The sequence below is a fragment of the Nicotiana tomentosiformis genome, chromosome 6, assembly GCF_000390325.3.
Source record: "Nicotiana tomentosiformis chromosome 6, ASM39032v3, whole genome shotgun sequence".
NCBI lineage: Eukaryota > Viridiplantae > Streptophyta > Magnoliopsida > Solanales > Solanaceae > Nicotiana > Nicotiana tomentosiformis.
The window spans coordinates 7966014-7977929 of NC_090817.1; the positions used below are offsets into that span (position 1 = coordinate 7966014).

The following is an 11916-nucleotide window of genomic DNA, read 5'->3' on the forward strand; positions in this document are numbered from 1 at the left end:
GTGCCACCAAGGTGTTCACATCGAGCATAGATGAAGATAAGGATCGGGGGCTGGATGGGCCGGTTTGTTCGAGTGAAGACCTCGAACCTAATCCCGGCTGAGAGCATGCCATTTTCTGAGAAATGGAATATGAAACGTAAGTACGATCCCGTTTTAAATCTCTGTTTGTCTTACTTTTTTATCCTTTCTTATTAGTGCCTTTCTCGATGATGTCGTTGCTTGGATGCCGGGTGCGGTTCCTTACCTTGAGAACTGGGTCAAAAACCTGGTCTAGACATCAACATTTGTCGAGCGCTCATGGCGCGATTTGTCGAAGGGTCGATGGGAAGCTCGTACTCATGGTAAGCTTTCATCTTGGTCTGCCGATTCGTTTTTCATCCGAGATTACATGTTTATTCGAAGCATGAGTTTACTTATCTTCTTCCTTCGCAGGTCTCGGGAAACATGCGGTCATGAGGGCCCCGTCTGGTGGTGAAGAAGTTTTACCGCCTGTCTCAAAGTCGTTGAAGGAAGGTAAGAGAAAAAGGACCTTGGATTCCGAGGGTCAAAAACCTAAGAAGAGAACAGTCTGTAAGCCCAAGGGAACCACAATCCCATTGACTATGGAATCGGTCCTACGTCTAAGGGATGATGAAGAAGAAGATAACTCTAGGTTGGTGGCCCGTGCACGGGACGGTACTGATACTTGTAAAGCTTTGGGACCGGTGGGGACTGATTCTGCTTCACCTAGGTCCGACAAGGTCGAGGAGAAGACTTCGACCCGAATTCCCGAGCAAAGGGGGACCGAGGATGGTTTATCTCAGGGAAACGAATCCGTCGAAGAGGCGATTGATGACGGTGCATGAACCTAGTTTGAGGTTCCCCGAGATGGAGGCAGCGCCTCAAAAGAAGTAATTGGGGCAATAGAGATTGGCGATTCCCTTTATTTTCCTTCGTTTTCCCAGTCTATGATACATGATGCCCAAGATGTGGAGGTTTATCATGGGGAGGGAGCCCATGGAGAGGATCCTTTCCATGGTTATTGTGTTGGAGTAGAAGATGCTATGGGTCCGAGCGATTTGGAGGCTTCGAAGAAGAGCTCGGGCAAGGCAGGGATTCCTCGTACATTCAACGAGGCTCAGCAGGCCCTGAATCGGGTAAGTTCGCTTTTTCTTTGTCAACTTTCTTACTTGTATATTTCTTCTTTCGTATAACTCCTTTTTATTTTTTGTAGGCTTTTGCGCTCTATCACGAGGCATTTTTCCGATCCTGATGGGAGCTAAGCCAGTCTGAAGCCGAAATTCGAGGGCTTATTGAGGAGAGAGATACCCTCAAACTTCTCAGTGAGCAGAGGGAAGGAGAAGCAAGAGGACTTCGAGCCGAGCTAGAAGCAGCTCGGAAAGAACATACCAATTTGTCCGAGCAGGTAAAAAGAGTCTTTGAATTTAATGGCATTGATTTGGGCGTGAAGGCTAACAGTTCGGTCCCGCAGGTTCAGCAAAAGCTCGATATGATTGGGCAGCTTCGTGCCGGGTGGACGCAGTGAAAGCGGGGACCGAGGAGTGGATAAAGAACATGGATCGCCTCGCTTCTGAAAAGGAGGCTACCCGGGCTCAACTGGCCTCGGTCGAGACTCAACTCCGAAGCTCCAAAGAGAAAGCCTTGGTGCAAGCCAAGAATATCGAGGAGTTCCAGTCTCGGTTGGGCTCAGTGACTTCTGATCGAGAGAAACTGGCCTTGGAACTGGCAGCGGCCAAATCCGAGGTCGAAATAGCTATGGCGAATGCTGATGCAATGGTGGTTATTTACCGGTCCGATGCAGAAGTCGCTCAGGTTCGATCAAAAGAGGTTGTCAAGGCTTCTCAAGCTCGAAAATATTAGGTTGTCGAGCATGCTAAATGCCAATCTCGGAGGGAGACTCTAGAGGAGATCCGCGCTCGTGGCTTCGATCTTATAGCCGATATCGAAAATGCAAAAGAGCTCGAAGCCGAAGCCAGAGTGTTGGCCTTTCCCGATGATGATGATACCGGGAGTATGAGCGGTTCTGAGAGCGAAGAAGGCCTCGAGAGTGAAGATGTTGCTCTTGGAGAGGACTAAGCTCTTTTAGTATTTTTCTTCTTTCTTTTAAGACCGTTTTGGTCTTCTGTAGAAAAACTTGATCGGGCCATAGTGCCCTTGTTATTGTTGTTGTTGTATATATAAAACTTTCTTTTTTTTATGGCTTCTGAATCTTTTGCCTTTCTTGTTAATTTATACAAAGTAGGGTTGGGCGTTCGGTCGGTTCGGTTTTAAGAAATTCGGTACGGTTATTTGGTTTTCAGTTTTGTAAAAGTAGTAACTGAAACCGAACTGAAATAAGTTCGGTTCAGTTCGGTTTAAGAAATTCGGTTCGGTTTATTTCGGTTCGATTTTTGGTTTGAACATTATCATATTGGGCTCTCTCTATGTAATAGTTGGATTGACGAATTTGTTGGTTTTCTTTCAAAATTTCGGTAAATTAGACTGAAACCAACCGAATATTTGTTGGTTTGCTAATAATTTGATTTTTCGGTTAACCGAACCAAATAAACTAATAACGAAAAACCGAACCGAAAAACTGAAATTTTAAAATTTTAAACCGAAACCGACCAAAAAAAACTGAATAACCGAAACAGAAATAAAAATATTTTCGGTTCCGTCGGTTTTTTTGGTTCAGACTGAAATATGCACACCCCTAATACGAAGGCCAAAAAGTGCCTTAGCACGGAATAATTGCTTGAAGGTCCGAGTGAATGTTCGAACTCGATCATTTTTTATAGGTAGTCTCTGAGTGAATGTTCGAACTCGAACTGAGATAGCTTTTTGACGAATAGAGTTCAAGTGAAATGATTTGTTCAAATTCGAGCAAAGGTAGCCTTAAGACTTTTCGGTCGAGTGAGTGTTTGCTCGAACTCAAATTAATGTACCCTTTAGGTTTTATGGTCGAGTGAGTGTTTCTCGAACTCGAATTAATGTAGCCCTTAGGCTTTATGGTTGAGTGAGAATGATTTCTCGAACTCGAGTTAAGGTAGCCCTTAGGCTTTTTAGTCGAGTGAGTGTTTGCTCGAACTAGAATTAATGTAGCCCTTAGGCTTTATGGTCAAGTGAGAATGATTTCTCGAACTCGAGTTGAGGTAGTCCTTAGGCTTTTCAGCCGAGTAAGTGTCTGCTCGAACTCGAATTAATGTAGATCTTAGGTTTTATGGTCGAGTGAGAATGATTTCTCGAACTCGAGTTAAGGCAGCCCTTAGGCTTTTCAGTCGAGTAAGTGTTTGCTCAAACTCGAATTAATGTAGCCCTTAGGCTTTATGGTCGAGTGAGCGTTTGCTCGAACTCGAATTAATGTAGCCCTTAGGCTTTATGGTTGAGTGACAATGATTTCTCGAACTCGAGTTAAGGTAGCCCTTAGGCTTTTCAGTCGAGTGAGTGTTTGCTCGAACTCGAATTAATGTAGCCTTTAGGCTTTACGGTCGAGTGAGAATGATTTCTTGAACTCGAGTTAAGGCAAACCTTAGGCTTTTCATTCGAGTGAGTGTTTGCTTGAACTCGAATTAATGTAGCCCTTAGGCTCTATGGTCGAGTGAGTGTTTGCTCGAACTCAAATTAATATAGCCCTTAGGCTTTATGGTCGAGTGAGAATGATTTCTTGAACTCGAGTTAAGGTAGCCCTTAGGCATTTTAGTCGAGTGAGTGTTTGCTCGAACTCAAATTAATGTAGCTCTTAGACTTTATGGTCGAGTGAGAATGATTTCTCGAACTCGAGTTGAGGCAGCCCTTAGGATTTTTAGTCAAGTGAGTGTTTGTTCGAACTCGAATTAATGTAGCCCTTAGGCTTTATGGTCGAGTGAGTGTTTGCTCGAACTCGAATTAATGTAGCCCTTAGGCTTTATGGTCGAGTGAGAATGATTTCTCGAAGTTGAGTTAAGGTAGCCCTTAGGCTTTTCAGTCGAGTGACTATTTGCTCGAACTCGAATTAATGTAACCCTTAGGCTTTATGGTCGAGTGAGAATGATTTCTCGAACTCGATTTAATAGATCGAGAATATGAAGAAGAAGAATCTTTCTAAGATATGAGATATCGATAAAGAAGAAATTTCTCTTTATAAGTCATTATACATGCGCTCATGTTTTGTGCCAGGGCTCGAGCAAGCTACACTTGCATGGTTCGTTTGACCATTTAGCCCTTACAAGTTTTTCCTATCGAGACCTTGTTGCCATGAAGTCATTTCCTTGTATCGAGCTTGATATATCCGAGGGTAATGCCCCCCCTCCCCCAGTATTTGAGGTTGATTGTAAAGAGGCCTCAGATACTGTTGAATTGTTCTAAGTTAGCACGATCAATAATTGCCTCATTTAAAACCTCGCCGAAAAACCCATTTGGGACAAAACCGATCTAAGGGAAAAAGAGTGCAACGCACGCTTTCAGACCTAAAGGCTTCGAGTTGAAGAATCCTTCCCTATTACTCGTCGGACACCTGCAAGTGTTAATTTCGAAATACAAATGAACATGGGAGGGTCGTACCTTAGCAGTAGTATCGTTTTAGGTGCGATATGTTCCAATCGTTCGGTAGCTGTTCGCCGTTTATCACACCGAGCTTGTAGGATCTTTTTCCGACAATTTCAAGAATCGAATACAGTCCCTCCTAGTTCGGACCAAGTTTCCCTTCATTCGAATTTCCGGTGTTGAGGGTGACCTTCCTTAGCACCAAGTCCCCAATTTTAAAATGTTGAAGATTGGTTCTTCGATTATAGTATCTTTCGATCCGCTGTTTCTGGGTGACCAATCGGATGAGAGCGGCTTCTCGTTTTTCATCCAATAATTCTAGTCTTGTATTCATGGTCTCGTAATTCCACTTATTTATCGCATATCGAAACCTGATGCTAGGTTCTCCGGCCTCAACCGGGACAAGAGCTTCGACGTCATAAACCAACGAGAATGGTGTTGCTCTGGTACTGGATTTCATTGTTGTGCGGTATGCCCATAGGACCTCGGGTAGTATTTCTCTCATATTTTGGATGATGATTTTGTTGGTCGATTCGGCTTGTCCTTTCCCGCTAGGATGATAAGGAGTTTATAGGATCCTTTTGATTTTGTGATCCTCGAGAAATTTAGTTACTTTGTTGTCGATGAATTGCTTTCCGTTATCACATACGATCTCGGATGGCATCCCGAATCGACATAGGATGTGGTCCCATACGAAGTCTATCACTTCCTTTTCTCTGACTTTCTCGAAAGCCTGTGCTTCAACCCATTTAGAGAAATAATGAGTCATAAACAAAATAAACTGAGCCTTACTTGGGGTCGATGGGAGGGGGTGAACGATGTCCATTCCCCATTTCATGAAAGGCCATAGAGATAGGACTGAGTGAAGAAGTTCCCCGGGTTAATGAATCATGGGCACATGCCTTTGACATTTGTCGCATTTTCGAACGAACTCCCTTGCATCTTTGTTCATACTGGTCCAATAATATCCTTCTCTGATTATTTTGTGGACCAACGAATCGGCGCCGGAATGATTTCCACAAGTACCCTCGTGAATTTCACATAGGATGTAATTGGTATCTCCCGGTCCCAAACATATTGCCAGTGGTCCATCGAACGTTCTCCTAAATAGGGTTCCATTTTCGGACAAGGTGAACTGTGCTGCTTTTGTGCACAGAGCCCTCGATTCCTTTGGATCCGATGGAAGCTTCCCATTCTTGAAGTACTCTATATATTTGTTTCTCCAATCTCAGGTTAAACTTGTGGAGTTTATCTCGGCGTGTCCTTCTTCGATCACCGATCTTAAGAGTTGTTCGACAGTCCCCGAGTTGAGTTCTTCATCTTCAACCGACGAACCTAAGTTTGCAAGAGCGTCGGCTTCGTTGTTCTGTTCTCGGGGTACATGTTGCAAAGTCCATTCCTTAAAAGTCCCGTTAATTTGGTTTACCACGAGGAGGGAATCACACTTAGCCTATACGACATCGACTCCCAAGCTTCTAGCTAGTTCGAGACCTGCAATCACGGACTCATACTCGGCCTCATTGTTAGTCAATTTTGTAGTTATGATAGATTGTCTAACTACATTACCTGTGGGTGATTTTAGTATGATGCCCAGTCCGGACCCTTTTGCGTTCGGGGCACCGTCAGTAAAGAGGGTCCAGACTCCCGAAGAGGTACCCAATTTTATCAGTAATTCTCTTTCAATCTCGGGTACGAAGGTCGGCGTAAAGTCAGCCACGCTGTCCGCTAAGATTTGATAGTGGTTCGGGGTCGATACTCAACATCGCACCCGCCGATTTCTATGGCCCATTTGGCCAATCGACCCGAAAGCTCGGGTTTGTACAAAATGTTTCAAAGAGGATAAGTTGTTACTGTCACACCTCCTTTTACCCCTCCCCCCCCCCCCCCCACACACACAAAGATAAATATGTTATTGGATTGTTGTGGGTTAAAGAGTTTTTTCAATTAAAGTGACAATTTAAAATAGGGATTATCTTATTGTTCATAGTCGCCACTTGAAATTGATTTTCGGGTGTTCCAAGTCACCTTTTATTTGAATCCCTAGTCAAAGGAAGGTTTGACTCTATTATTATTGGTCTGCGAAAACAAAGTCCGGATAAGGAATTCTGTTGATCGGGGAGAAGGTGTAAGGCATTCCCCGAGTCTCGTGGTTCTAGCACAGTCGCTTTATTGACATAAACTTGGATTGACTTAATTTTGGACAAAACTGTGACTTATATGATTTTAATGTTTTACCTATCCGCTTTTATTTCTTGATTATTAGAAAAATTAAAGAATAGTTTGAATGATAAGACGTCATAACCACACTACGCAAGCGAATGCGTGATCGAGATAAAATTTATTAAAATTAATCATAACAGTGTTACGCAAGCGAATCCGCAGTCATGACTAGGGTTATTAGTACGTTATTACTTTTGAAAAAATACTACATTCAAAGCAATTAATTAAATATCAATTGTCGCGCTACGCAAGCAAACCCACGATTTTAGTAAGGGATTAATTAAATTGAAAGTTAACTAAAATATTGTTGAATTAATTTATTGAATGTTAAATATCACGCTACGCAAGCGAGTCCGTGAATGAAAAAGTTAAAGCGCTCCTAACCGTTTCCTAATGCTTTTGGGAAATATTAATTATTTAGAAAAGATTTGAACTAATTATGATCAAAGTTAGAGCTTACTTGTGATCAATTTTTGCAACCTATACCACATTAGTGAAATTGGCCACTTCACGTGTTTCAGGCCCAAGGAATGGCTAAATTTCATTTTTGTTTCCGTTGAATCCAATGGACCACTCGTCTTATATCCCATGGCCCAACAGTAATGAATTTTCACTATCATTTACAGTATGAATTTCAACTAAATATTCAACTCACTAATATGAAATTGAAATTGTAAGTCATTCACGGGATAATGAGGAAAATACGTTACTCCAATAAATCCGTCCCATTCGCATGAGAGAGAAAAAAATAATTACCAATTTTATCAATATGCATGCAATTTTTAGCCTAAATATTCAAGCTAAATTAAAGATGATAACATTTTTACCCTCTTCATATAATGTCAGGACTCTCATTACATGCCAAGAAAATAAACAAACACATAAGTTTCTTTCTTATTAAGAAAACTTTACAAAAGATTGATATAAAGTATAACATTATGTTACTGGAGTTTAACGAAGGAAAGATAGTTAATCCACATATTGTTTGAACATGTAACTTGCTTAAAATTCAAAACTACAACAATTTGATATACATGAGCATATATATACTTATTTAAACATAAAAGAACTAAAATTTTGGCAACATAAGAATGTACATTAAACATTCAAGACTAAATTTTTTTTATTCATGATATAAATAGCAAATAAATCAACAAGAGGATAAGAGTAAAACCTGTAAGGCAAATCTTTCCAATACATATGAAGTCCAGCAAGTACATGTATCAATAGCAGCAAAAAAACTAGGTGGAAGAATATGCTTTACAATGGCCAAAGCGAGTTTGAATCAACTGAACCAACCGAAACTCAATAAACCAGCAGTAACAGCAGCAAAAACCAGCCCAAGAAACTCAAAAATAAACCAAAGAAAACAGCAGATTTTGAAGGAACTAAACTCAGAAAATAAACTCCAAAGTCTTTAGTGTTTTCGGAATATTTCTCTCAAAAATCTTGCTTTTAACTCTCAAGTTTCAGCTGCTCATCTAATGCTTAAGTTGATGTCTTTTTCTATCTTAAGTTGTGTTTTCTTAGAGTGTAAAGGATCGGTTTAGTGTGTTAGAGTGTGTGTGTCTATATGAGTGAGTGGATCCGTCCTTCCTCCTTTCTTTTTGGTGTCTATGTGTGTGTTTTAATGGCTGAAAATAGGGTATGGGGTTTGTGAGTGGGGGAAAAAGTATGGGGGACAAGCATGAGGGACAAGGGAAAGTGGAGTGGGGACAAAGTGTGGGGGACAAAGAGTAGGGACAAAGTGTGGGAAGATGGGAGCGGAAAATATTCAAGCGCGGTAAAAAATTAGGTACTCATAGCATGCCCCTCTTTGCTTGGAAACATTAAAAGTTTTCAGGCAAAGATAAAGTGAGCCGTGTGACTAAGTTTTGACCATATCGTTATTCAAAAGAGGAAGAAAATAAAAGATAAAGGTGCAACTGAGTCTTGGTTTTGGACAACCTACATATCCCAAGTTATAAGGGAATCAGGTCGCGTGTAGTTCAAGAAGAATGATGGAGTGATGAGTTCGAAAGTCGAGCTAGGTTCCGTCGAGGCTCCGGTCCATGGCCCTGTTATTACATCAAAATCTAAAGGAACTAAATAAGCCTATCAGCTATAAGTTACAAGATTCCTATTTATAAGTATTCTGAACCTTGATCTTGAGTCTTGACTGGTTGTTCATGCAGACTCTGATCTGAACCTTGATGTTTGCTAGCTGTAGGTGCTAGTTCATTCTTCTACGGCTTCTTCTGAGCAAAACGGGAAATGTGAATCTCGTAACTTTAGTCATGTCTTGAGTAGTCCATATCCTTTCCATCTGCTTTTGCATTTGGATTCACTTCTTTTCCTTTTCTTTTCTTTATTCTGGATTGAGACTTTTTCTTTTGTTCAACTCGAACATTGTGCCTCGCGGTAAAACATGCTCAGACATCACAACAAACAAACGAACAAAATTTTTCTGCCCCAGTTTTCACTAGGAAAATTTTGTGAGTTATTGTAACAAAAATTCTAAACTACTTCTTTATTGAAAGAAATAAAAGAATAGGAATGGTGTACCCTGAAAAGGTCATGATCCCAAAAGAATGTCTCAACTAAGTATTGGTATACCTTATGTCGGGAAAATGTGGAAAGGGAATGGGATACCCTATATTGGCAATGATATCAGGGAGTGATGTACCATGCATTTAAGCTCAAATCAACTAGGGAATGAAGTATCCTATATTAGAGAACACAGCTAGGGATTGATGTAACCTATACTGGTAAGGAGATCGGGGATTGGTGTACCCTATACTGAAAAAGAAATGTAACCAGGGGTTGGTGCCATGTATTACTGAAAAGGAAATGTAACCAGGGGTTGGTGCCCTGTATTACTGGAAAAAAGAATGTTGAATCCCCTTGGTGAAAAAGTTCTACCTGGGTTAAACTATGAAAAACAAACTGGACAAAGAGTACTTGTACCCAGAAATATGAGCCGGATCCCCCTAGGCGAAACGATTCTACCTGAGTTAAGCTACGTAAAACATTCTGAGCGAATAGTATTTTTACCCGGAACTATGAGCTGGATCCCCCTAGGCAAAAAGGCTCTACCTGGGTTAAGCTACGAAAAACAACCTGAGCGAAGAGTACTTCTACCCGGAACTATGTGCTGGATTCCCCTAGGTGAAAAAGTTCTACCTGGGTTAAGCAACGAAAAACAACCTGGGCGAAGAGTATTTCTACCGGAAACTGTGAGCTGGATCCCCCTAGGCAAAAAGGTTATTCCTGGGTTAAGCTATGTAAAACAACCTGAGCGAAGAGTACTTCTACCAGGAACTATGAGCTGGATCCCCCTAGGTGAAAAGGTTCTATCTGGGTTAAGCTACAAAAAATAACCTGAGCGAAGAGTACTTCTACTCGAAACTATGTGCTGGATCCCCCTAGGCGAAAAAGTTCTACCTGGGTTAAGCAACGAAAAGCAAGCCTGGGCAAAGAGTACTTCTACCAGGAACTATGAGCTGGATCCCCCTAGGCGAAAAGGTTCTACCTGGGTTAAGCTATGAAAAATAACCTGAGCGAAGAGTACTTCTACCCGAAACTATGAGCTGGATCCCCCTAGGTGAAAATGTTCTACCTGGGTTAAGCTACATAAAACAGCCTGGGCGAAGAGTACTTCTACCCGGACCTATGAGCTGGATCCCCCTAGGTGAAAAGGTTTTGCCTGGGTTAAGCTATAAAAATGAGAGGTATGGATAGTAGTGATGCATGCTGAAGATTTTAAGGAGCTTACATTTGGTGACATTCGTCCTTTGAGAACCACCATTCTGCACTGCTTTGTTCCTACTTCAAACAAAGAAAAAATTGTGAGTTTTTAAAGTGGTGGTCAGTTTATGGCCTTGATGCACTGAGGAGTTTGAGTTCACGGACACCCCGTTGTCGAAGAACTGATTCTATCAGAGTGGTACCGAGATGCTCGGATACTTTATATCGTTTTCTGGAGACTTTGTCTTTCTCACGTCTCCCCTGGTTGTTTCATACCCAGATGTCCATGGTACCGTTAACCCTTGTATCTAAGGCAGAGCAATTTTTCTTTAAAATCAAACTTAGTTGCCTTGCACACAGAACCAGTTTGTGTCTGTAGTGCTTATCAACATTTCCCATGAAGCAAGTCTTGCTTGTGTTGGCCTTTTCAGTTTCTTTGAGACACTTTGTCCTCCTTATCAAAAGAGATCACATATGGATTCCTGCCTTCGTCAATGCCGTATATGCTCCAAATTATGCTCGGTATTACGGGGAAACTGTAGCCAGTTTTGCTCTGCTTTTGATGCAAGATTAGATCGAAAGGGAATCTAAGAAAAATTATGAAAAAGAACAGAAGAGCAATTGGAAATAAAAGGTGTCCCTTTCGGGGAGAGAAATAAGGAGACTTATCTAGAGATATGTGCCGACTTCAATGAATCATGACATGCATTTTGGATGGACGCCTGATCTGTCTGAGCTGTCTAATTCTCAAAATACTTCGCCAATGTTCATCTTGAAACTGTCTTAGTTATGCTCATGCCGGAGCATCGAAGACCCTCATTCGGCTAGTAGCGCCCTTTGCGGGTTTTCGCTAACTGACCTCTCTCATTTCTCTAATCACTGTCGCCTTACAGTGCCTATACGATACGCGGAAGGTTGGCCAATGCCCCTGGCATGGGGACTTCAAGTATTCTCAAAGATTGATCAGAAGTTCTTAACAGGAAAAGGCAAAAGGAACCTTGAACTGAATTACAACTTTTGGAACTGTTTCTACAGGAAAAAAAAACTGTAAGATAAAAACAAACTTCTTCCCCAGTTTTGGAGTATTGGGAATATGGATTTTTGTTGCAATGGGACCGAACCCAGGGTAAGGCTGCCTACGTATCCTTTCGAAATCAGGTCGGACGTAGTTCAATGAATCAGATTTGTTTGTTTTTTTTTACACATGTTCCAAAAAGTGGAAAATAAGGAAGAAGAAAAATACAGCTTAAAGGGAGTAACAAAAGGTTGACACTTGCTTGGAATAGCGAGCAATGGTAGCCTTCGTCATCTCGATCTAAGAAAATCATGCGTGAAAGTTCCACAGTGGGTATATATCTTTTGACTGCATCTGCATTAATAGTCATGTCTGGTACCCGTCCTTCTTCATCTATCAAGTGCAAGGCCCCTTTTGGTAACACTTTCTTGATGATGTAGGGTCCTTTCCAGTTT

The 11916-nt window shown here is 41.5% G+C and overlaps 1 protein-coding gene across 1 annotated transcript; it reads left to right on the plus strand.

Moving 5' to 3' along the window:
* Nucleotides 1-947: 947 nt before the first annotated feature.
* On the plus strand, nucleotides 948-2076 carry LOC138893533 (uncharacterized). The gene is made up of 4 exons (XM_070178149.1): nucleotides 948-1136; nucleotides 1259-1405; nucleotides 1459-1812; nucleotides 1861-2076. Exons 1-4 carry the CDS (start codon nucleotides 948-950, stop codon nucleotides 2074-2076), a joined length of 906 nt encoding a protein of 301 aa, XP_070034250.1.
* The last annotated feature ends 9840 nt before the right edge of the window (nucleotides 2077-11916 follow it).

Excerpts from the sequence above, each read along its gene's own strand:
- LOC138893533 (XM_070178149.1), top strand. The coding sequence starts at position 948 with ATGATACATGATGCCCAAGATGTGGAGGTTTATCATGGGGAGGGAGCC. Across the intron at positions 1,137-1,258 it reads CTCAGCAGGCCCTGAATCGG|CTAAGCCAGTCTGAAGCCGA; the intron begins GTAAGTTCGCTT and ends TCCTGATGGGAG. Across the intron at positions 1,406-1,458 it reads ATACCAATTTGTCCGAGCAG|TTCGGTCCCGCAGGTTCAGC; the intron begins GTAAAAAGAGTC and ends GAAGGCTAACAG.